General features: G+C 44.2%; 1 protein-coding gene across 6 annotated transcripts in view; it reads right to left on the bottom strand.

Annotated features, from left to right (window-relative positions):
* Positions 1–24,566, bottom strand: part of MAPKBP1 (mitogen-activated protein kinase binding protein 1) — a 124,394-nt gene that overhangs the window by 11,090 nt on the left and 88,738 nt on the right. For 4 of the 6 annotated variants that reach the window (XM_028723616.2, XM_028723573.2, XM_028723599.2 and 1 more), the window contains 18 exons: positions 22,759–22,905; positions 22,211–22,395; positions 22,031–22,122; positions 20,795–20,920; positions 19,552–19,622; positions 19,135–19,256; positions 17,777–17,852; positions 16,557–16,668; positions 15,815–15,878; positions 15,296–15,421; positions 8,081–8,229; positions 7,382–7,431; positions 5,775–6,011; positions 5,181–5,350; positions 3,541–3,677; positions 2,225–2,404; positions 1,572–1,647; positions 102–403 (listed from right to left, as the gene is read on the bottom strand). In XM_028723616.2, the coding sequence (XP_028579449.2) occupies positions 102–403; positions 1,572–1,647; positions 2,225–2,404; positions 3,541–3,677; positions 5,181–5,350; positions 5,775–6,011; positions 7,382–7,431; positions 8,081–8,229; positions 15,296–15,421; positions 15,815–15,878; positions 16,557–16,668; positions 17,777–17,852; positions 19,135–19,256; positions 19,552–19,622; positions 20,795–20,920; positions 22,031–22,122; positions 22,211–22,395; positions 22,759–22,905 (2,422 nt within the window). The remainder of the gene's footprint in view (positions 1–101; positions 404–1,571; positions 1,648–2,224; positions 2,405–3,540; positions 3,678–5,180; positions 5,351–5,774; positions 6,012–7,381; positions 7,432–8,080; positions 8,230–15,295; positions 15,422–15,814; positions 15,879–16,556; positions 16,669–17,776; positions 17,853–19,134; positions 19,257–19,551; positions 19,623–20,794; positions 20,921–22,030; positions 22,123–22,210; positions 22,396–22,758; positions 22,906–24,566) is intronic. The other 2 variants (XM_028723609.2, XM_077927143.1) reach the window with 2 other exon arrangements.

The following is a 24,566-nucleotide window of genomic DNA, read 5'->3' as shown; positions in this document are numbered from 1 at the left end:
AGCTGGTAGATAATTGGCTCTCATCTCCAATGCTGGGCAGGTTTCTATTTTGGAGGCCTTTTGCTTTTAACGATTTCCACAATACCCAGCCACTTCCTTACCATTATGAACAAGGTCATGAACTGACTGGGATTTCCTCATCACCACTGCCCCATCACTATCGGGGAAAGGCCCAGGTGGTCTTCCAGGACCCCTGTTGATCTCTAACGCAGGTTTCCTCTTTCTCTGCATATAGAGTGATCTAAATGAATTAACATCGTTTTGGAAGATGCCATTCTCCAGGGCCATGTTCTGGTGGTCAAGCCCATTTTTCAGCGGATCAGCAGAAACTTGCTTCTGAAAGTCAGGCAACTCAGTGGGCTTCCGATCCAATACCAGATTTGATGAAGAAAGTGACAGTTGCCTATAGAGACAAAGACAGGGCAGGATATATAAGGTCACAATACCATCACCATTTGAAATAAAAATAAAAATAAAACAGTACTATGTAGCTAATTTGGGGCTGTGCTTCCTGCATTTAAGGGGGTTGGACTAGATGACCCTAGGGGTCCCTTCCAACCCTACATTTTTATGATTCTACATGGCAACAAGACAAGCTCTTACTGCCAAAATCCTCATACAAACACATTTTCCCCTTGGATGTATGGTGAACATAGACTAATCATAGACAAGACTACTATATAGGAGGGTTAAGTGAAGGGGGAAACGGAGAGGTTTCAGCAAGGGAAGATAAGCCATAGTTATAATCAGGGTTAAGGTTTTCTCAGCTCAGCATGCTACTGGATTCAGGCCCTCACTTTAGTCCACTTAAACTCTCTAGAGAAAGAGACCTGTACTCGTGGGATATCTGTGCCTGCTTTTCCGTCTCCTCTTCTATCTGAAAAGCAGGACGTTAGCACTAACCTAAAGGCCTCAGCATACAGCTGTAGGCAATCAGGATAGACTGCTCTTCTGTTTGCTACTTTAGCAAAAAAACAGAACCATGTACTCAGTAAACCCTAACATTCATAGACGCCCTTTTCTAATACACAAGATCACAATTTCCAACCCCCATCAGATTTAACAGGCTTCCTGAAATAATACTTTTTTTAAAAAAGTCATACAGTGTCTGGAGCTTAGTCAGCAAAACAAGGAGTTTGCTAATGGAAGAAAACTAGATTAAAGCTCATTGGTAAAGCAAGACTGAATAAGATTTTTTCACTGTCCAAGCTGAATGAAATGCAAAATCATTTTATAGCGCATAAATGGTGAAGAGTAAACCACATGGCAAAATTTAGTTCTTATATCAGCTAAAATGGATTCATCGACACAGCTGTGAAGTTCACTGGAAGACTGAAGAAAGAGAAGCAAAGACAGCCACCATGATTGAACATTGGGGTACCTGGGCCTTTCCAAATCACCCTCCCAAAACAGACGCAGTCTTTTTATAGAAAAAGAAGACCTGGCTCTTCATAAGAGCAAGCCTTTTTTGCTAAGGTGCACCAGGAGCAGAAAGTTCAAGAGATGAGGTGGTTATGCCTGAGCCAAAGCAAGGCCGGACTATCCAGCAGTAAGGAAAACTGTGACTCTACCTGAGAGCAGGAGACTGGGACAGAAAGCGAGAAGAAATACTGTTTTCCGTTCTCTCCAGGGTCCTACATGATCCACCTACGAATTAAAAAGGGGGAAATGTACAAAAATTAGGAGGTTTTCATTGTACAGTTTTGTTGCTGTAGACTGCTTTGATACATGTTTTTCTGACATAGTGGCATATACATATTTTATGAATGAATGAATTGCAATGGATTCTAGTCCATCAAAGCTTATGCCACAATCAACTGGTTAGTCTTTAAGGTGCCAGGTACTCTTGTTCTTACAATTCTACTCTTCATCACAATGTTTAACATGCCAACGTCTACCACTAGGGGCCACTGCATTTCTACTCAATTCCCAGCACAAACAGATGAGTCAAGCCAGTACTGTATTACTTTCCCCATAGGTCAGCAAAAAAGAGGAAGCTGCCATTTTGACAAGGCTCCATTCATTGTGCCACCAAACTTGCAGGAGATGCTACAGGTTTTATGTGCCCCACTTCTCATTATTTTCTCTATTCTACCAATGGCATTTGCTTCCACAGTTGTCACAGGAGAGTTACAACAGGTGGGGACACTGATAGTCTAAAGTAGATTTACATTTGGGAACATCACAAAAAGGTCAAGAGTTTCCACTGGTTTGGAAAATGTACCCTTTTCACCGTTACTGGCCAGGGTCTCAAAATGCTGCTTGAGGAACTTCTCCTGATCTGGAGTCCTGGGGACATCTCCTTCCAACAGACCAGCGCTGACATCCTCCTCATCCTCTTCTCCCACCTGTTCATCCAGATCGGACGTACCATCCACACTGAGAGGTTCTGTACTCTCAGAATCTAAAGTGGAGAACATGACACAAACATAACTCGCACAACAATGCAGATTGCAGGGAGAGGGTTCAGGTTTGTGGTTGGCCCTGAACTTGGAGCATTTTATTCCTATGTAGGAATGGTGAGAGTTCAGGAAAGTAGAACAGGGAAAAGGTGGCCTTTCCTGATTCCTGAGAAATTCTTGTTTAATACAGAGAGGGGGATTTACTTATTTTTAACACCCCACTGTTTATTTAACCCTGAATTCTGCATGCCACCCTTCGCTTGGGTACTTAAAATAAGTTGTTAGATGCTTGAACAAGTCAGTCTCCTCTCCCACAACCCTCCCCAGTCATTAATCCATATGAGAACCTCAAACCTAAACTGGCCCACCAGGTCTCCCTATTCAGTTTGGCCCGAACCACACCCACCTGTGTCCATCAAATGACACCAGATGTTGGACAGGTAAAGCTGCAATGCCAAATTCGAAAGGAAGAGTCAGGAGTGCACTCTAAGCATGCTCCCAATTCTTCCATTCCAGCAGCTGCTTCCATTTGGTGTCTTTTTCTGTGGCTCTGCCCACTGCACTTGCTGTTTGGCATTGGGGAAGGAAAGCTCCCTTTGCCCATTTGGGAATGTGGTTGAGAGCTTTTTGTGTGAATGGTGTTGTTTAGCTCTAAATTTTTTTGGGGGTGGGTGGGGTTCCTGAGAGAAAGGGGCAAATCCTGGTTTGGGATTTCGCATATACATATTTTTGCGGTGGGGAAAGAAACTTAGGAGATGGTTGTTTGCAGCAAAGGCCATGCACCAGCTGCCAGATGTAGCTCTGGTCCAGGAGAGCCTCTGTATATCAGTTCTCCCAGTAGGGCTAACCTGGAGGTACCACAGAAGAAAGATATTCAATCACCCACAAAGGTGCAATGAGAATATCAGAGAAAGTCAAATGTCTGCCAGTATTTCAAACACGTATCAGAAGCATGCAAAACCTTTTCATCTGGAATGCTTTCTGGTGGCCAAGCTTAAGCTGGCCTGGTGTGGTACTTGTTTTGGTTTTATATATTTCATTTTGACCCCTTCTTGTCCCTGCTATCTGTAGGTAGCATCTTGCTGAAGTTTTCAGAAAGAGGGTGGGGCACAAGTCCAAATAGTTAAAAATATCTCACCTTCGTTAGGGCTCGAGAGGCGGCTGCTGCTGTAATCCACGGAGCAGGCACTGTCAGGGCTGTGTTTATCTGGGCACCCGTTGCTGTGGTAGCCTCTACCTAGTTTCCCATGGGGAAGTGCTTTTACCTGGAACTCGCTGAGAGAGAGGGGAAGAATCAAGTGTGAGAACCAGCATTGACAGCTTTTAAGCTATTACACTCTTAAAGACCTTACCTGTGCTACTAACTTCCCACCATTGCAAAAAAATAAGTTTTGTAAAGCCTAACCTTTTCACCATTTATGCACAATTATTTTGCACTTCATAGAGCTTGGACAGTGACATTTGGACTTTCCCCTTCCATTTCCATTATACTCTCTCTCTCTCTCTCTCTCTCTCTCTCTCTCTTTCTCTTTCTCTCTCTCTCTCTCTCTCTCTCTCGTATTTTCCTCATCAACTAAAAGACACTCAAGAGCCACATCCACAGAAAAATTGAGGCCTAAGCTACCATCTGTGTCTATGCCATATGTGAAAATCCTTACGGATAACCGAGCCAATGAGAGGAAAAACCAGTTTGCATATGGCATTTTAAGAGACTCCACACATCACCATGACAACAGCTCTTGGTACTAACTCCAGCATTGTATGTTTAGCTTAACGCAGCTTCTCTTAGCTCCGTGGCTGAAAGAAAAGGCTTTCTGTTTATGGAATACTTGGGAGTTCTTTTATGTTTAAATCCTCCTAGTCACTGCGATTGAACTCAAGCATGAAGGTCACTAATGCTGAGAATATTATTTACACTAACTGTACCGCAGCTTGCAAGTTCTGTGCATGCCGTGTCCATCAGGCTTCCAAACGCTGCCCAGAATGACCTCCCCCCACTGCCTGACAGCTCCAGGAGTCCACAATCTGCTCTGTTTAAATCTTAGAACTATAACATTAGAAACATAAAGCAGAAGTGGCGGGGTGGGGGGTGAGGTGAGGTGGGAAGAGCACTAATAGTCAGGCTTTTTTATATATAAAAGGCTTTTTTATATATAAAAAAGCACCCTTCAGAGTGTAACAGCTTGTGGAGACACATCCACAGCCCACAATCGTAACACTGTACGTTGGAAGCCGAGGAAATGAAACAGCTACAGAGGGAAGGGAGAGTTAAATGTTATAATTAAGGGAGAGATCGCTGGAAGCAGGCCGAAGTATCTCCGGTTTCTTCCAATATTTTTATTATACCGCATGACTCCTCCAAGTCATGTTAGTGGCATCTCCAAACAACCACTGTTTTAGTTGTTTCAAGAACAAGCTCGGGCATTCTCTTACTAAATTCAAAACCAGGCAAGCGTGAAAGAAGAGGACGGAGAGCAGGAGAGGACAAGAAACTCACAAGACAGTCATCCAAGGAGAAATCTGGCAGCAGTAGTTCATATGTACGACTTGCTCACAAGCAAAGATTATGTTAACGGGCCTCATCTCATTGAGGCCTGCATGCTACAGTCAGGCCGACATTTCTAAAACCCATCAGTAACTTTGGAATGTGGTGGACAGCATGGTGCCTCACCCAGATCATCAAATCATCATCATTATTTTTCCTTGCGGCGGGGGGGGGGGAGCATACAACCTGAATTAGCTAAAAGCAAGGCGCAAAAAAGGAATTTATTTTTTTACCTGCTAACATCTGCAGGGTGAATCTCATCTTGTTCTGGGTAGATGACACATTCCTCGCTCTCCGAAGGTTCCAGTTCCTGGGGGAAAATCCCCCCTTCACAGGACACAAGGCGAATAACTTGGGGTCGAACACAAGGCTGGTTTTCCTGAGGAGCTGCAGAGCCTCCAGCCTAGAATATAAATGCAGAAACAAAGCTAGTTTAGCTTTGGTAAAGCAACATGCAGAAAAACTGCAGTTAACATGGCCACTTCAGAGCCAACTCATTAGCCATATCCACCTGCCTGCCAGTCAGGCTACTGATTCTGTTCTAAGGAGCAAAGAAGCAGAATATCTTTTATTCATGGTTTTTATATTCCTACAATTCCCAGCAAACGTTGGTCTGGCAGCTGATTGGTCATGATGGCTGCTCCATCTAAAGCCCAGAGCAGGATCCAATGCGCTAGCCCACAATGCACTGCTTTGCTACCCACGTAATATTATCGTATTATAGTACCCCCGGTCAGAATTCAAAAAGGTCAGAGGCTTCGTTGCAGAACGCCATCCCTCCCATGTGGTAGTTTCTCATCTCTTGCATTAAGAAGGGAAGCTCTTACATTGTTGACACACAGAGGGAGATCAGGACGCTCTTCTTGGTCATCCCCATTGCTGACCTGGGAAAGAGAATCTCGGCTGGCAGAGCGGGAGACAGAGAAAGACTCAAGCTGCCGCAAGTCAAGCATGGATTTAACCGTCATCTCTAGGCTGCCTGTGGGTTGCGACCAACGACCACGCTGCCGAGGCGCCTTGCTCATGGGGGCCTCCGAACACTGAATCATTGCCATCTCTTTTGCCTAAAGGAAAATGAAGGAACTTGTAAAAAGCAACAAGCCAAAGGAGCAGGACTGAATTGTTAATGAATCTGCTCAGAGGAGCAGAATGCCACAGAGTTATCATGGCAAAAAAAAAAAAAAAAAAGTAGATGAAAAGGCAAGGCCAGAATAAGATCTCTTAAAAAGGACAGTCAGAACAAAATCAGAGAGGTAAGGCAACAAGAAAGGACATGTCCTCACTATGTTGTGGTGCAGTTATTTAAACATTACACATATTTTCAGTAGTATCTAGTTTCACCCACCAGTGCAAAACCTTGGGAGATCTGAAAGACCTTGGATTTCAACAGAACAGATAACTGCTGCTTGATCCTAGGAAACTTCTCCATGTTTTTCCTAGAAAAGCACGGGCACCACAGTGCTCAGGCACCCCTCCATCCACACAAGACTCCTGGTTGATTTTTTGAAATTATGTTTTATCTGTTTTGCCTGATTTAGGGGCGGAGTTATGCACATCACCAATTTTTCTTCTGTCAAATGGGCATTTTGCGGTGCTTGTGATAGCTGTAGATTTCCAAATGTGTCCCTGTCTTCAAAAAGGGTTTGGCTGAGCACAATGACCTCTGATCAGCTGAGGAGATAGGGTGCTCCTACTGCACTTTTGAGTAAAATATTTAGTCTGTGTCAGAGGATTAGGAGTTTAGCTCGTTATAAACCAGGCCGGGGGGGAGGAGGGAGAGGGATGGGCATCTTATACCATTTCTGATGGCTTTAAGCCTCAAGAGGCACTGGTTGCATTCACATGTCATGACAAATAATAATTACTGGTTTGCAGAAAACAAGTCTTTGTGTTCACTTTGGTTCTCCCTGCTAGCATGCAGGATGTAAGTTCTGCTACCTGCATAGCTGACAAGCTGCTGAACAAGCTTGTCTTGAAACAGGTGGCAAGGTGGTATTACCAATTCATATATGATCCATTCTGTTTTGGGAACAGATTCCTATTTGAAGCATCCATGGCACTCTCAGAATATATGCCTCTCAATGCCAATCAGCTTTCTAAGAATAAATGACATCTTCTCAGCAGTCCCCAGCCTGTTTAAGGAGATCTGCGATGGAGAGCCTAACACAACAAAGAGGTACATCTTGTACCTAGCAGGTAACAACCTCCACACAGTCGGTGCACTGGAGAAGCCGAAGCTGCTAGATATACTGGTAATTGAATCTGTGTATGCCTGGGCATTTAGAAACTGGCAGGCTATAGAAAAGGGGGGTTGTGAAGACTACATCAATGTATCATGCATCTTAGGGCAGACTGACTCTGTGAATATCCATCTGCTCTTCAGCTGTTCTTACATTTCAGAGGTGTGTTTTTTTTTAATGTATTGAAAACTCACCCTCCTCATTTCCCAGTGGGAAAAGCTTCTTGAAAGAGAAAGATCTGGATCTAGGAGGAGAAAAATACACAAGTCAACAAAGCTGATTTTCTTCCCATCATCACAAAGCTCTTTCACACACAATCTGTGTGCAACATCTTTGATTAAACAAAGATAAATCACAACAGAACCCATTTCTTTTTAAGCCCTATGAATATATGCATGCACATATCACTCGTTTTAGTAGGTTAATTAAGTAGTAATCTGCTTAGAATTCTTATGATTCCCTAGTGGGAATAACAGCACCAACTTCCCATCTCAGCTTAGCAAATTCCTGCATTGTCAGCTGTTGGCACAGATATACATTCAGTTGGACAATCTCATGCAGCCATTGTCCTAGATTTTCGTGCCGGGTTCATTCTGAGTCATTTTCTGCCATACTCTCTCTACATGAATTACTCCAGGGCCACAATTGTTTGGAGAAACACTCTGTAAGAATTGGAAGCGCATGCTGGCACAATTGTGGGGAATGGCTGCCAAGTGTGCTTGTGCGCTGCTGGTTCACAGTACTTTCTCCTTGCAAGGACCATGAGGGCTGTGTGAAGAAAACAGCAAGGAACTGTGCAACCCAGCTGTCAGCTTCTCTCCTGGTTCTTTCTTTATTCCCTATCTTTGGTTAAACTTCCTTCCAGAATACCATATGCTCCTCTTCCCATGTACCTGAATCCCTTTCAGTGTTGCCATTAGTCTGGACTTGGAAGGACTGCAGCCCATGTAGCTCATCTTCCTCATTCCCTTCATCTTCACCATCTTTGTCACTGTCTGATGACAGCACTGGCGCAGATGAGAGGACAGAGACCGACTCGTGCCTAGAAAGGCAGAATGAAGAGAAGCATTGGCATAAGGTATACGGTGTGCATCAACATTATTTATTCAAAACACTCTCGTGCACAGCTCCAGAACGCCACCATTAACAGCAACTTTAAACGGGAGGGATGAAGATGGAAATTAGATGTAAGTCTTTCTGACTTCCAGAAAACTTACCTAAAAGTGCCACTGGTCCACAGATATGGTGAAAGCATATTAAACAGGCTAGAAACACACACCACCACAAATCCTTAACATAGCATTCTGAGGCAACGTTAAGCAATCTCTCACACTAATAATCTAAGGCACTTGAAACTTATTTATTTGTGCCTTTAGATATTTCTTCTCATCCTTTCATGCTTTAATTTTATAAAGCACAATATGAATTTTGTTGTGCTGCACAGAGGCAAATTTGATCCCTGCAGGGAAAGGAAGGAAGGTCAAAGAATGTAGTTATGAGAAAAGACAGTTGGCAATGTAAGATCAGCACACCATAACTCAGTGTTATGTTGCACTGCTACACAATAAAAGAGTGCTTAGAATAGCTGGGATGGATCCTTAATCAAAATGGATAAGGCAGGCATTCCTGGTATGAGCTCTGAGCAGAAACCTTCCCCAGAGAGACTCACATTTTCCCCTTTCAGGCAAAGCAAGAACTGAACCAAAGCAGCCAAAACTGCCCATTTCCAAGAAATGTCACATTTAAACCCATTGACATCACACCTGTTCCATGACTCTACACAAGGAAAGCCATGATTGCCATTAGCAACTGCTATGAGTGCTGCGGGTAGGTGTTTTAAGCTAGGCATTATTCTGGAGACAAAAATAACTTAATCTTCCAAATACAGGGCAGCCTGGAGAGGGAATAACTTTCCCTGCAATGTGCAAATTGCCAGCAGTACAGAAATAGGGCTAAGGGGCACCAACTTCCTTTCTGCAAATAGAGAATCCTTATTTTTCAAATTAGGTAAAGGTACCCCTGCCCGTATGGGCCAGTCGTGTCCGACTCTAGGGTTGTGCGCCCATCTCACTTAAGAGGCCGGGGGCCAGCGCTGTCCGCAGACACTTCCGAGTCACGTGGCCAGCGTGACGAAGCTGCTCTGGCGAGCCAGCACCAGCGCAGCACACGGAAACGCCGTTTACCTTCCCGCTATAAAGCGGTCCCTATTTATCTACTTGCACTTAGGGGTGCTTTCGAACTGCTAGGTGGGCAGGAGCTGGGACCGAATGACGGGAGCTCACCCCGCCGCGGGGATTCAAACCGCCGACCATGCGATCGGCAAGTCCTAGGCACTGAGGTTTTACCCACAGCGCCACCCGCGTCCCTATTTTTCAAATTAGTACGCTCTTAAAACACTGTCCTGAGTCATCTAGAATGACTGCAGGGGGTGGGGGTGGCTTGCTGAGCCTGCCTTTGAGCAGATGGCCTGTTCCAATTGCCTTTGGTCTCCCTCAGTGCTGCACTTCCAAAAGATCTTAGGGACTGGGGGCAAGGTGTCATCCATGCTCTGATGACATCACACTCCATCAACCCATTCCATCTGAATAAGCAAAAGCAGAGCAGGTGTTACACCAGTGCCAAGAGACAGTAATGGGCTGGTCGAGTGTCAATAGTCAGAAATCCCTGACAATCTACTATGAACCACCCCTCAAGACTTCAGCTGCCCCAGATCTAAAAACACCAGAATAGTCTGCTGGATCAGGCCAATGGTCCATCTAGTTCAGCATCCTGTTCTCCCAGTGGCCAAGCAGATGCCCACAGGCACCAAGGAAGATCTGAGCACAATAACACCTTTTCCTGTGATTTCCAGCACAGGAACTGCAGAGGCAGAGCACAGCCATCATGGCTAGTAGCTGTCAATAGCTCACTCCTCTATGAATTTCTCTCTCCACCCCCCAAAGCTTTTAAAGAGGATTAGATAAATAATCTATGGAGGCAAGGCATAGATCATGGCTGTCTGTGGTGAAAGGGCGTATGCATCCACCTATCTGGGGCTGTGGTGATCTCTTTCAAATGGCAGCAACCGTTGAGAGCAGGAAAATACCAGCAGTAATAAGCAATACAGGCAAGGCTTTTATAAAGTGCTTTGGGTACAGGCCTGTGCTTGAAAAAGAGTGAGGAAAACACCAGCAGGCCATGCCTTGAAGGAGCTGCCTCCCATGCAGGTGTTAGGTGTGCTTCCACATGCATCAACTGCAGTAACATTTCCACAGTTGTTGCTGGTTGCATGTGCATCACCGATATGACTGGAGAATCTTCCATAAAAGAGGGGGGAAACTTATAAACATAGGGTGTAACTTGTTTTCTTAGGCACTAAGAATGCTAGCTTATTTTTTAAAGCTTTTTTAGATGGCATGCGTATGTATATTTAAAGATATTAAATGACATGCCTTGTTACAATGATATTTATCCTCTTTATCCAGGCTATGGTCAGAACTGCCTTGATTCACTGCCATGCGCTACTCAATGTGTATCGGTTTGCTTTACCGCTTCCACCAAATAATCCCACCAACTCAGTTCTTCTACCTGTCAGGTGGGCATCATTGCCATTCTAAGAGAATGAGGGCAGTGTCTGTGGTGAGTTCTGGCACCTCTTTTTCTAGAAAAGTAGCACTGAGTACAAGCGATCTACCTTCAGCACAGAAGTGCTCATCAAAGTCAACTTTAATTCTCTCTTGACATGTACACTTCATCCAAAATCACCAGAAGGGAAAGCTATAACCATGATCTTAGTTCATAAAAGCCTTTAAGCTTCACAGCTTATGTTTAGATAATATAAAATATTTCTTGTTGAGAGGGTAGGGGAAGCTTTCATAAGGATAATTGGACAAGGGAGGGGAACAACAAGAAGAAAGCAAAATGTGTTTTTAAACTGTATAAATCAACCTGTGGTCCTCCACATTTTGTTGAACTACATATCCCATCATCCCTGACCATAGGCCGTGCTGGGAGTTGGGGAGTCCAACAACATCTGGAGGGCTATACATTCCCTACCCCTGGTATAAACATTGGCCTGAAAATCTTCTCCCACTCCTCTCTACAAGTAAAACAACAACAACACAGCATTATTTGCCCGCAGGTCCCAGGGCAGGTTGAAACAACTTAAAATTAAAATTAAAAACAGTTATAACAGAATACAGTAACAGGAAATCATCATCAGGAAGGAATCCAGCAAAAAAAAAAATCCCTGTCCTTAGAATCTAAAACTTGAATAAAGCATAAGCAAAAGAAATTTTTTAAGATGTACCACAAATTAATTCATTATTATGTAAGTAGATGCAGGGATCCATGTGAGTCTCAGTGACTATCAGATGCACATTCCATCACAGTGGTATATATATCAGGAACGCAGTCTTCCAAAAAACCAGAACAACCACCCTGGCTGAGAAAATGTGCAGTGGGCTCCCATCTTCTCTCCTCACACTCGCCCCACCCCGTTGTATTTCATTCTCTCATTTTCTTAGTATGCTCTAACTATAGTTTGCTGCAACATCCAAATCTGTAACCACAATTAGTGCCACTACCAAAGTATGGTTTGCAACCAACTTCAGTCCAAACCAGGCTTTCAAATCGCGATTTGGAGGGAAAGTACTGTCCATAATTTTCTGAGTCACAGCAAACCATGATTTGAAATACCTCGGAAGCAGAGGAGGGAGAACATGTGGCCAATGGCACATTCCTAAACCTGTGCTTTGTAAGACCAGGTCCATATTATATCTGCTAAGAGGACAGAGAACATGACATTTCAAACTGAAGCATTTCCATTCTCCCGCTTGCCACATCAGCAGAACATAATTCTCAGAACATTCCACAAGGTTTCTGCTTATTCATTTTGTGGTGCTCTCAGTAACACTACCAAAGGCACTAGCTGGCTTCCAAATGCATCTTCCATCCATCACCTCCTTTCTTATACCAAGTTTAAACAATGGAGCTAGAAAGGTGAGCTAAAAATATCACAGAGCAATTAAGATTTCTGCAGAACTTTTCCCTAGCTACACACGAACCAACATCCTTACAAACATCAAGCAGCAACAAAATCGATGTAACCTCAATCCAATCTAAAATAAATGAATACCCATTTTAAAAAAAGTTTCTTACACAACTTCCCCAGCTTTTAAGCTCCTTACAGTGAAGCTTACATCCTTCCGACATTCATCAAGCAGTGCTCCTCTGGTCTCTCTACTCATATCCAACAACTAGGGCCAGTGCAGGAAAGAATCCTTTTAAATGCTGACCAGACAGACAGCACCCAGCTTAATCAAAGAGGTCACCAAACGTGTTTTCCAACAAGCTGCAGGGCTTGGTATGTGGCAGACTCAACCTTTCCCAGCAAGAGCATGTGACAAGCAAGCTTTATAATATTGACTGAAACCGGCAGTGCCTGACACACAGGCTGCCCCTCAAAAAAGGCAAAGGCTGTGTGTGCAGCTGCTGGAATGGCAAAGAGTTTGCTATAAAAAGAACACTGCTCCACAGCTCCAGCATTTTTGGCTTGAAAAGGCTTCTCCACAGCAAACTGCTGAGGCATAGCAGGGAAGGATATTACTGAGGCACCAGCAGGATTTAATGTCAGCAATGACTCAGCAGGGATTAGAACTTTGCAATACCAACGCAAATGCAAAATGCTTTCCTCCTCATCTACCTCCCCTTTTCTGACAACAAAATACTAGACACTGTTGGACTCCAACTCCAGCCCCAGAAGGCATAGCCAATGGGTAGGAATGGGAGTTGTAGTTCAGCAACATCTCAAGTGTTACCTGTTTCCCCATCCCATCCCAGCTAGACAAGTTTGTTCATAGCTATACAATCTGACTATTGCTACCACATACAGTCAAACCTCAGTTGTTGAACGTAATCAGTTCCAGAAGCCCGTTCAGCTTCCGAAATGTTCAACAACCAAGGCGCGGCTTCCAACCGGCTGCAGGAGCTTCCTGCAGCCAAGCGGAAGCTGCGTCGGACGTTCGGCTTCCAAAAAACGTTTGAAAACTGGAGCATTTGCTTCTGGGTTTTTGGCATTCAGGAGCCAAAAAGTTCCAAAACGAAGGCATTTGGGGACCAAGGTTTGACTGTACTGTATGTTCCTTTTTACTGACATCCAGACATCAGGCTAACACCACTCACGTGATCTTCCTTTGCTCAGAATAGAATTCTATGCTTGAGCAAAGGCTTTCTGAGAAACATGCTGGATAATGGTAGATATTTTTAGGCTAAACTAAATAAAGCACATACCTAAGGGACAGCGTGGACAAGAAAAGAAAGTAAAACGAAGCCCGCACAACCCTCCTCAGGCCTTACCCTCAGGCCATTCTGGTGAGGCTCTGCTCTGTGCCCCTTCTATTATTATTATTATTATTATTATTATTATTTTACAACACCCTTCATTCAAAGATCACAGAGCAGTTTACAATATAAAAACACAAAACTATATAGCATAATAACAAGCAATAACAATAGCCCTCCCACACACAGTTTAAAATGCCACAGTTTAATTAGCCAAAGGCTTGGGAGAAGAGGAATGTTTTTGCCCAGCGCCTTCAGATATGTAACGAAGGCTCCAAGAAAGCCTCTCTGAGGCGAGCATTCCACAAGCAGGGCGCCACCACAGAAAAGGCCCTTTCTTATGTTGCCACCTTCCAGACCTCGTGTTGAGGAGGCATATGAAGAAGGGCCTCAGATGATGAACCAGGTCAGTTCATATGAGGAAAGATGGTTCTTGAGGTATTGTAGTCCTGAGCCTTCAAGGCTTTATAGATCAAAACCAGCACTTTTATTTGGACCCAGAAAATAACTGGCAGGCAATGCAGTTGGGCCAGGATCTGTGTAATATGCTCAAACCATTTTGCTCCGGTGAGCAACCTGGCTGCTGAATTCTGCGCCAGCTGAAGTTTCCGAACAGTCTTCAGAGGCAACCCTACATACAACACATTGCAGTAATCTGACGTAGAGGTTACCAGAACATAGACCACAGAAGTTAGGCTATCCCTGTCCAGATAGGGGTGCAGCTGAACCACCAGCCAAAGCTAATGGAAGGATGCAGAAGTACCCCAAGTTATGTACCAGCTCCTTCAGAGGTAGTGTAACCCCATGAATAGCAGGCAACCTCCCATAATGTTACCAGAAGAACATAAGGTATGACAGTGATATAGATTAGAGAGCCCATAGTTGTTTAATGAAAACCCCTTCGTACAGATGCAGAACTATCACACAAGTTCGTAGTCTCCTGTCATCAACAAATGCAAAGTAAAACATGGGGTGGAATAGTGATCTTCAGCTAATGGAAGAAGTTAGCCATTGAAATGCTCAGCAATTTCCCCAGTATTGCCCCACACCCTCCAAAAATCTACTCCAGTGGGTTGGGGGACCCTCTGGAGCAGACTTAGGGGGGAAATCATTGAACATAGCTCACCCCCTCACTATTCTGCTGATGGACTCTTTCCATTAACAAAGGAATGAGGAATCTGTGGCCCTCTGGAAGTTGCTGTACTACAGCACCCATCATCCCTGACCACTGTCCAAGATGGCTAGGGCTCATGGGTCTTGAATTCCAACAACATCCAAAGGGCCACAGTTCTCCAACCCTGCATTAGAAGATGGTCACATCTGGGGGGGAAACGTAAAGGACCCCTGGACGGTTAAGTCCAGTCAAAGGCGACTATGGGGTTGCGGCGCTCATCTCGCTTTCAGGCTGAGGGAGCCGGCGTTTGTCCACAGACAGCTTTCTGGGTCATGTAGCCAGCATGACTAAACCGCTTCTGGCGCAACGGAACACCATGACGGAAGCCAGAGCGCACGGAAACACCGTTTACCTTCCCACCGAAGTGGTACCTATTTATCTACTTACATTGGCATGCTTTCAAACTGCTAGATTGGCAGGAGCTGGTACAGAGCAACGGGAGCTCACCCTGTCACGGGGATTCGAACTGCCGACCTCCTGATCGGCAAGCCGAAGGCTCAGTGGTTTAGACCACAGCACCACCTGCGTCCCTCCACATCTGAATGTCCACTTGATTATGCAGCCAGTAAACACCTCTTATTACTGAAAACTGTCCGCAATGGCTTCCTCCTACCTGGCAAGCCCCGCAGGTTTGCCTGGCTGTGCTTTCTCCGCTTGCTTCCCTCTCTGCTTCATGTCTGCCAGGCGCTGCCGCATGTTGATGGTCATCTCTGAACTCAGACGCCAGATGAAAATGCAGCTGTAAGCAGGAAACACAGAAACAAGTCTTGTCTTACTCAAGAACCCCAATTCTACCCAGATACACGTTCCTGGAGAAGATTCGTTCTCCTGCAAGTTTCTATATCCTCCTCAATACCTGTGGCTAGAAGCTCAGTGCCGTCTCCTCAGTGTACCTGCCTGGTGCCCACTGCTTCCCACCTTCATACTGACACTCCAGAAAGCCCAGGATGCACCTCTTTCCCCATAATTCTTCAAATATTATCATACCTCACAGTGGGAGGCCTATGTCAATACGCTTCCAATGCACAGTCAAGGCCACTGCACATCCACCCCATTTTTTTTAAAGTAACTTTTAAGCATCCGTACCCACTGATGAAAGGAAGATCTAAGACAGAAATATCCCTTTGCTTACCTGTCACCAGAGACGGAGATCAAGTGTTTGCAGTCATTGCTGAACATCATCCCAGTTACAATCTCTGTAAATGTCAGAAGGACAAGGAGAACAGATCTTGAAGCACTGTCATGTGCAATGACTTCAAATGAACAGCTTGGAGTTCTATGACTCCAGGATCCGTTGCCTAACCCTTGCCGATTGCGTCAGTTCACATGTAATACCGAAACAAACCTGAAGGATTACAGAGGGCAGGAGGCAAAGACAAAGCAGCAGGTGGACTGATCCTTCCCTCACCAGAGGACCCACTACTACCAACTGTCCTGTGTGGAAGGGAAGAGGGCAGGTAGGCAAAGACAATGCCAGGTACCAACTCCTGATGAAGCCAGGCTAGTTCTTTTCTAAGTACGTGGCTTTTAATGCATCAATTGCGTTTTTGTTTTTTTTAATTATGAGCCACTTCGAGGCCACCAGTCAAAAATCATATGAAACCATTCAACAAATCCACTATATGGATTAATTAAAATAAACCATGCCACTGCTGAAACATCTAAAGGGCACCTCATTTGCAATTGCACCAGCTCACCTAAGTACTCAACATAGAGAAAAGTATTATTTCTATGAAAATATATTTTATCAAATATGGTACTACCAAATGTTGTACTATAACATGCTCCCTTCATTTAAAAAAAACAACTATGGAATGTAACTCAGTAAGAATTTTCAAGCAACATTCACCATCAACAAAGGCTCAGCGATTTACCTGAATGCCCGTACATTGTGGCCACGCACTCGCCTGAGTAGAAATCAAAGATAGAAAGGTTCTTGTCAGAGCAGCTTGTAGCAATATAGAGACCAGAGGGATCTGTTTGCACCTGAAACAAATGACACAGAACAGAGGAAAAAAGAATAACAATAAGATATATCTGTGCTATGGTCTCTTGGCTTTAGAAAGTCTAGTTTGCAGGATTTTGTTAAGTGTACACAACCAGCTGGGTATGTTTCATGGTATGAGCATTATCCAGGCCAGAGGATAATAATGCATATTTTGTAATCACATGCTAACCAAGTTAACTAAAAAGCAGATGAGGCTTTGGATCCAAACTCTATTCTCCCCCCCAAAAAACCTTGAAGGGAGGGTAGAGTTCACCAGCCATGTAACTGGTAGATACATACTAGGCATTAGAGGTCAGTATCCCCTCAGAAGAATAGGATTTATCTAATGTTAGCATTGTTCTAGATTCTCCACCCTGGCAATATTGTCATCTTCTGTGTCACAGATTTCTAGCAATCTGCTTTGCTGAAAAAATCTGGAAAGCAAACAAACTGATCTGGCTAGGAGAGGCGCTTCCTGAATCAAGGCTAAGAGAGCCGAGAAACAATAAACAAAACTGTTTTGGAGACTGAATGCAAAGTTATTGTCTATGTTTCCACAACACAGCATGCAAGAATCATCAAAAGGGAATAGAGGAAGTGCCCCAGGATAATGCATGACGTGCACAATGGGGAGAATGTACCATATTCAAATATGCTTATTCAGCACCACCGGATTTCTTGTCCATATGGATCAGTTTAGAGTAGCAGCAGATAAATTATCCACAGATGCCACTTTAAAACACAGCACTTTTATTGAGAAACCCGAAGCCAATACTTATTTATTCATCCCCGTTTTTAGCGCAGAGTGATTCTTATGGATTTTAACTACTTACTTTCTGGAGTAATGGTAGTAATTTTATCCACATCTTTATAATGTTATCTTTCATTTATACGCAGAATGTATTGAGGAGAGATCATCCATTCTGCAATTTGCACAAACATACACCAGCAACAAATGACATATTCCCAAACGTAAGGTCTTCACATTGCATGGAATTAAGTTGAAATCTAGCCCCTCAATCAGAGCACCAAATCAAGCTGCACATAATAAAAAGCACACACAAGCAAAAATGGAGCCGTGGGAGGCAAAACCGATAAAGGCCTTACTTTAATGAGGGTGCCATCTTCACTTTGGGATCCCTTGTATAGCTTTTTTTGCTTCCCACTGCTAATGTTGAAAATCCTGAGAGGGAAACAAGACATTATCATTAATAAGGCCCTGCTATAGCAGAACAAGAATTGCATCTCAGGACTGTAATACCTCAAAGCACTGCCTCTCATATAAACCGACCCAGACTCTGTATTCATCCTCTGAGGCCCTTCTTCATGTGCCTCCTCCACGTGTGGTCCGAAGGGTGGCAACATGAGAACAGGCCTTTTCTGCAGTGGCTCCCCATCTGCCAAATGCTCTCCCAAGGGAGGTTCAGCTAGTACCTTCATTACATATTTTTAGGAGCCAGGCAAAAATGTTCCTCTTTAACCATTTGGCTGATGAATATTCTGCGACCTTTTAAATATGTTTGTGGGAGGGGCATTATTGCTTTGTTGCTTCATCTTGCATTTTTCTGCTTTGAACCGCCCTGAGAAAGCTAATAAAATAAATAAAATCTAGTTCAAACAGCGAGTGGCCAGCCAAATATCTCTGGGAAGCTCACCAGACAGACTTCTAGCATCCAGGCCCTCTTGTCTGATGGGTCTTGAAGATGTGACAGTTTCATTTAGCCCTGCATAGTTATTAGCTGTAAAGATCTACCTCCCTTTCAAAAGAGATATCTAACCTAGTGGCCACTCCACCTCCCCATCCGACACTATTCAATCACATGAGTGCTCCTGCCACTCTTCTCTTGGGATCATAGCATCAGAAGGGGCCTCAAAATGACACCTGGCCAGTACAAGAAATCCTCTGTCCATAGATTTCTGCATACTGTCTTTGCATTAGGTGTGACTGAATAGTGAGAAGAAGCTAGTCCCAGGCATTGGTTCTTTGAATAGTGAAGTTGGAACAAGTCCGGCACTCACAGGATGGTTTTCTGATTAGTAGTGCCTTCGCCCACCTTCCCCAACCTGGTGCTCTCCATATGCTGTTGGACTACAACTCTATGTAACCAACCCTAGGCTCTTACAGCACAAGGCAAGGGAGGAAATCTAATTGACTGACTGACTGACTGATTGATAATAATAATAATAATAATAATAATAATAATAATAATAATAATAATAATAATAAACTCCCACCATCCCTGATCATTGACCTTGGTGGCTGGGGCTGATGCAAGCTGCAGCCCAAAAATCTAGAAGGCACCAGGGTGGGGAAGGTTGGTATACATAGGCCAGGAAATCTTAAACATTGATTTGACTCCATTGGTCATGTTTATTAAGAAATGACACACTGAGTTGAATGGAACTTGTTCTCAAGTCTAAGCTAAGGAATAATAAAATGTTTAGATCCCAGCTAGTGAACCAACCTGATATTGCGGTCCTGGCATCCAATAGCAGCATACTTCCAGTTAGGGTCCACATCCATGTCGTACAGAGTGGTCTTCCTAACAACATGGTGCGTACGAGTAAAGAGAACCCCATCAGCTGTCTAAGTGCAAGAAAAAACAGCAGCAATGAAGACCAGGGTATTCTTTCCAAGCAAGAGATAAAAGTGCCCGCCTTTGAAACAGTTACATAAAGAGGCTGAAATTATACAGTGGCTGAATGTATTACTAGCAGGCCTCCTGCAACATAGTTTCTTCTATTTTTTATTTTTTATTTTAAGTCAAGATGGGAAAGAAACAAGGCCTGGACCACCATCCAAAGCCTTTCCTCTCTTCTTCACTCTTAAAATAGCTCTACTCCAGAAGTTACATAAAGACAGAATACTCTAATGGAATTACCTTCTGTGCAGTGCGGAAATAGATACTCTTATCTGCTCCACAGCTGATCATTTTCACCTTTCCATCATTGGCTAGAGAAGGAGAGAAACAGGTAGGCCCATGAGCAAGCGGACATGCAATACAAAACTTAGATTTCTTCAATTTATTTGTGCCTTACAGTCCTTCCTGTATATGGTATATTACTATTCCTGCCAGTCTGTGTTTTAAAGCAGCCTTCTCAAACATTGTGTTTTAGAGTACAGGCTCCATCACCATGGCTGGGGCTGATTGGACTTGCAGGCCAGAACATCTGGAGAGCACCAGGGTTTGGAGATGATATTTTAAGGTTGTTGTTTTTTTAAAGCAATGCACTTTTCCACCCTAGCAAACCAGGCTCTGTTCCATTTGAAGGAGCACAATGGATGCCAGAGTGAAGAATAGCAAACAGGCCCATTTCTGTTTGATTCTCACAACCATCCTGTGATGTAGGCCAGGCTGAGAAAGCATGGCTGGCCAAAGTTTACCCAGTGAGCTTCTTGGCTCAGTAAGCATCTGCACAGAGGTTTCAAATCCAAGTTATGTATTGCTACACCACACTTAGTTAACCCATACAATCTCCCCCCACCCCAAACCACTTTAGAGGCTTTACAGTATTTACAATTAGGCGATATTCAAATTTTGCTAACGAAAAATCTGAACCACGAATAGAGAGTAAGTGTACCACATCTGCAAATAGCTCCACATCACCCATGCAAAAGAGCCAAACCACATGTGATAGGAGAACACAAACCAAGGTCAATTTGGCAGGGGGAAATGGTGAAGATAACTTTCTGATAATGTGTGAACATAGACAGCAGCCTTATACCAATTCAGACCATTGGCGCATCTAGCCTAGCTCTCCAGAGTTTCAGACAAGGGTCTCCCCACTCCTACCTCGAAATGCCAATGATGAAATCTGTGACTTTATGAATGCAAAGCAGATGCTTTCCCAATGATCTGTGGCCCTTCCCCAACTGAACGCTGAATATGAGCAAATGAATGTTTTGTTGCATGATGTCTGCTGCACTAACCAGTTGCCTTTCCTCTACTTGGAAGGTTTGCAGTATTCCAGAGGCAGAAAGGAAAGGAACCAGAATGCTATGGGAAGTGGGTACCCAAATGCAGCAATCAGCTAGGAAAACTGTCAAATGTCTATCAGCTACTTGTAACTGCAATGAGGAACATTTGTCGAGTTAACAAAGACAGTTGCACTTGACCCCGTTACCTGCAAACTTCACAGCTGTGATAGAAGACGAATGCTCATCCAGTGTCTGTTGCAGGCTATAATCCTTCCCTGCATCCAAAACATGAATCAGTCTGTCTCGACTGGCTGATGCTAGAAGCTTCAACCCTGTCATAAAGATATGAAATGAGAAAATCCTTTAGCTGCTAATTCATTTTCTCAAGCTGGACTTCAAAAGGACTGCAGTATGTTGTGATACAATGGTGCTTTCCTCATGTTGGAGGATGGTTGGTGGTTAATGGACTGAGGTTGAATCCCAACAAGATGGAAGTACTGCTTCTGGGGGACAGGGGGGTGGACATATGTGGGGGACTCCATGCTCCTGAATAGGGTAACTGTGCCCCTGAAGGACCAGGGGCACAGACTGGGAGTCATTTTGGACTCACAGCTGTCCATGGAGACACAGGTTAATTCTGTGTCCAGGGCAACTCTCTACCAGCTCCATCTGGCACGCCGGCTGAGACCCTACCTGCCTTCAGACTGTCTAGTTATCTCCCACTTGGACTACTGCAATGCGCTCTACGTGGGGCTACCTTTGAAGGTGACTCAGAAACTACAACTAATCCAGAATGCGGCAGCTTGACTGGTGACGGGGAGTGGCAGCCGGGACCATATAACACCAGTCCTAAAAGATCTGCATTGGCTCCTGGTACATTTCCCAGCCCAATTCAAAGTTTTGGTGCTGACTTTTAAAGCCCTAAATGGCCTTGGTCCTGTATACCAGAAGTACTGTCTCCATCCCTGACAGAGGTCCAGGGGCCTTTTGGAGGTTCCCTCAATGTGAGAAGTGAAGTTAGAGGGAACTAAGCAGAGGGCCCTCTGTTAGTGGCACCCACCCTATGGAACGCCCTCCCATCAGATGTCAAGGAAATAAACAACTATGAGACTTTTAGAAGACATCTGAAGGCAGCCCTGTTTAGGGAAGTTTTTAATGTGTTTTGTTTGGAGCCATCCAGAGTGGCTGGGGCAACCTAGTCAGAAGGGCAGCATACAACAACAACAACAACAACAACAACAACAACAACAACAACAACGTTTCATTCTGCGATTAATTTTTTAAAGGAGCAATGGCCTATATGTGCCTGTGGCTTTCGTAATAGACTATTTCGTCTCCTTCAAATTTTATATCTGGAACTGAATGATCTCTGCTAACAGAGCTAAAGAGTTAAACACAGAATGCCAACAAATAAGCCAGAGTTGGGGTTGAGCTAATCTTACCTGTCTCAGGTCTGGAGTACTCAAGGCAGAGGATTTCAGAATCATGAGCTTCCACCTTCAGCATTTCTCTCAGGGATTTCAGCTCATAGATCCTGAGAAGAGCACAGTCAGAGGGTCAGAAAGGACCTTTCAGTATTGCTACAGAAGTTTAGCCTTCTTTAATAATAAAAAAAACCTTACCTGAGAGTACCTATCCTGTCACCTGATGCCAGGTGCTCCCCAGTAGGGCTCACACACACTGTACGAATCCCCACTTTTGCATCTAGAGCCTGCGTGTCAGCCTTGTCAGCACCCCCACCAGTGTTATATTCTGTGTCCAGGAGGGTCTGAGTGTTTTCATCTACATATATAATTTTCATCAAGTCCTGATAAGAAAAAGAACAAGACGTTCCTTATGTTATGGCTTTATCTATAACCTGCTACACAGCCCAAAAGCTACCCCAAAGTGGTGAACAGCAGGAGTGTTTGATTATACTGGTTAAGGCACTTTGGGCGCTGGTTCTTACATAACACAGTAAAAATGTGGAACAGAAAAAGGATCCATACAGGCTACAACTTGCAAACAAAATCCAAGGCTGCTCTCACAAGCAAAACTTAACTTGGTTGCTGCATTTCAGAGCAACATTGCCTAGATTGCACATTTGGTATAAAGCTGGCTGCTCAGCTCCTTTTGTCCTGCATTAAGAACAATCCCATGTGATGAGTTCCAGACCAAAATATGTTCTTACATTGCTCAGAATGTTCCGATGGAGAGCCGCCCCATGGATGTTGGAGCTCTCTGTGTTCCAGAGGCGGATGGTGTTATCAGAAGAGCAGGTGATGAAAGAGTTTGGGGGCAAGCAAGACTGGTTGCTATCCTTCACCTCAGGGTACACCTGAAGACAGGCAAACAAAGCAAAGTAAGAAAGGTATCACCTGTATTTGACAATAAAAAAGAAAAAAGAGGAAATGCATTTGCACCAAACGGAGGATGGCAAAATTCAGGAGAGAACAGGGCTCCTTGCTGCTAAACAGATGTGTTGGAGAGGTGACTTTGATAGGTACGGTCTTTTTACACCCTGCAAACCAAGCCACTTCTGCCAAAATTCCTTGTTCTACATAATCATTAAAGAGCATGAGGCCTGCCCTGTCCACATTTGAAAGTGGTCTCCCTAGGCAAATTAAACCTTCATTTCCATTTATATAAAATAACCTGGCCAGAACATGACGGCAATTTGTCCTTTAAATAGGAGCCCTGCTGTTACATGATAACACTCCAAATGGTCATTAGAAGAAGAAAGGAGCAAATATCTTTAAACACTCTTGCACACACCACCAGGGAGCAGCACTCTGCTATTGCTATGATCCTTTGACACTCTGGCATAACTGAAACCAGTACTGTACTGAGAAAAGGAGGTGATCTGAAATGCCTACTTAGTTCCCTTTGTTCCTTTTCCGACTAACCCCCTAAGAGAAAGTTTCTGGATGCACAAAGCAGCAGCACTGTTGGGATAGGTACTCAGTACACATCTACACAATGGAGTTTTTGAGTTAAAGGCTGATTTCAGAAGATGGTGACAGAAAAAGAAAGCAACGATCGGAGAGATCTGCAACATACCCTTTCCCAAAGTTAGAAGCAAGGAAGCTCTCGAGTTGCAGGCTGTGGTCATAGCACATTTTCTTCCTGCACTCTTATGTATAGAGAATGGAAGAGCAAAAGAAACCACACAGTCTTTGTAACTACATGGGCTATTCTTGGGGGCCAAAGACCAGGGCAGGGGTAGCCAACGGTGCTCTCCAGATGTTGCTGGATGAGACCACTGGCCATGCTGGCTGGAGCTCGATGCAAGCCTTACTTTATCTACAGCTGGAGGGCACCATGCTGGCCATCCCTGCACCAGGGAAACATCAGGTTCATATCTTTCCAAGGACACCTTCACTTTAAGGTGGAATATTTTAAATCAATAGAAAATGCCTCAGCTTGGGCCCTGTCCTCAATGTGTGCATTAAATTTTCAGCTGCATGACTAGGAAGGGTAATTCCTCCTCCTCCTCCTCCTCCTCCTCCTCCTCCGCCGCCGCCGCCGCCGCCGCTTCTTCTTCTTCTTCTTCTTCTTCCCCCCTGCACAATTAATCTCCATCCCCATGGATTCAGGCAGTTCATTACTGCAGTTGCAAAATACAGTTGTACCTTGGAAGTCAAACAGAATCCGTTCTGAAAGTCTATTCAACTTCCAAAACGTTCGGAAACCAAAGCACAGATTCTGATTAGATGCAGGAAGTTCCTGCAGCCAATTGGAAGCCGCATCAGATGTTCGGCTTCCAAAAATAGTTCGCAAACCAGAACAGTCACTTCTGGGTTTGCAGCGTTTGGGAACCAAAATGTTCGAGAACTAAACTGTTCAAAAACCAAGGTACGACTGTATTGTTTCTACCTACCGCCTGAACCCAAGCAAGCAGGGAAAACCCATTAACAAAAGCGGAGGGAAGATTGTTTCGGGATTCTTGCCACAATGAGAATTTTAATCTTAATTTTAATCTCACTTCAGTTTTGCAAA

Source organism: Podarcis muralis, chromosome 1 (assembly GCF_964188315.1).
Source record: "Podarcis muralis chromosome 1, rPodMur119.hap1.1, whole genome shotgun sequence".
NCBI classification, from domain to species: domain Eukaryota; kingdom Metazoa; phylum Chordata; class Lepidosauria; order Squamata; family Lacertidae; genus Podarcis; species Podarcis muralis.
This window is presented reverse-complemented; position numbering and strand designations above follow the sequence as displayed.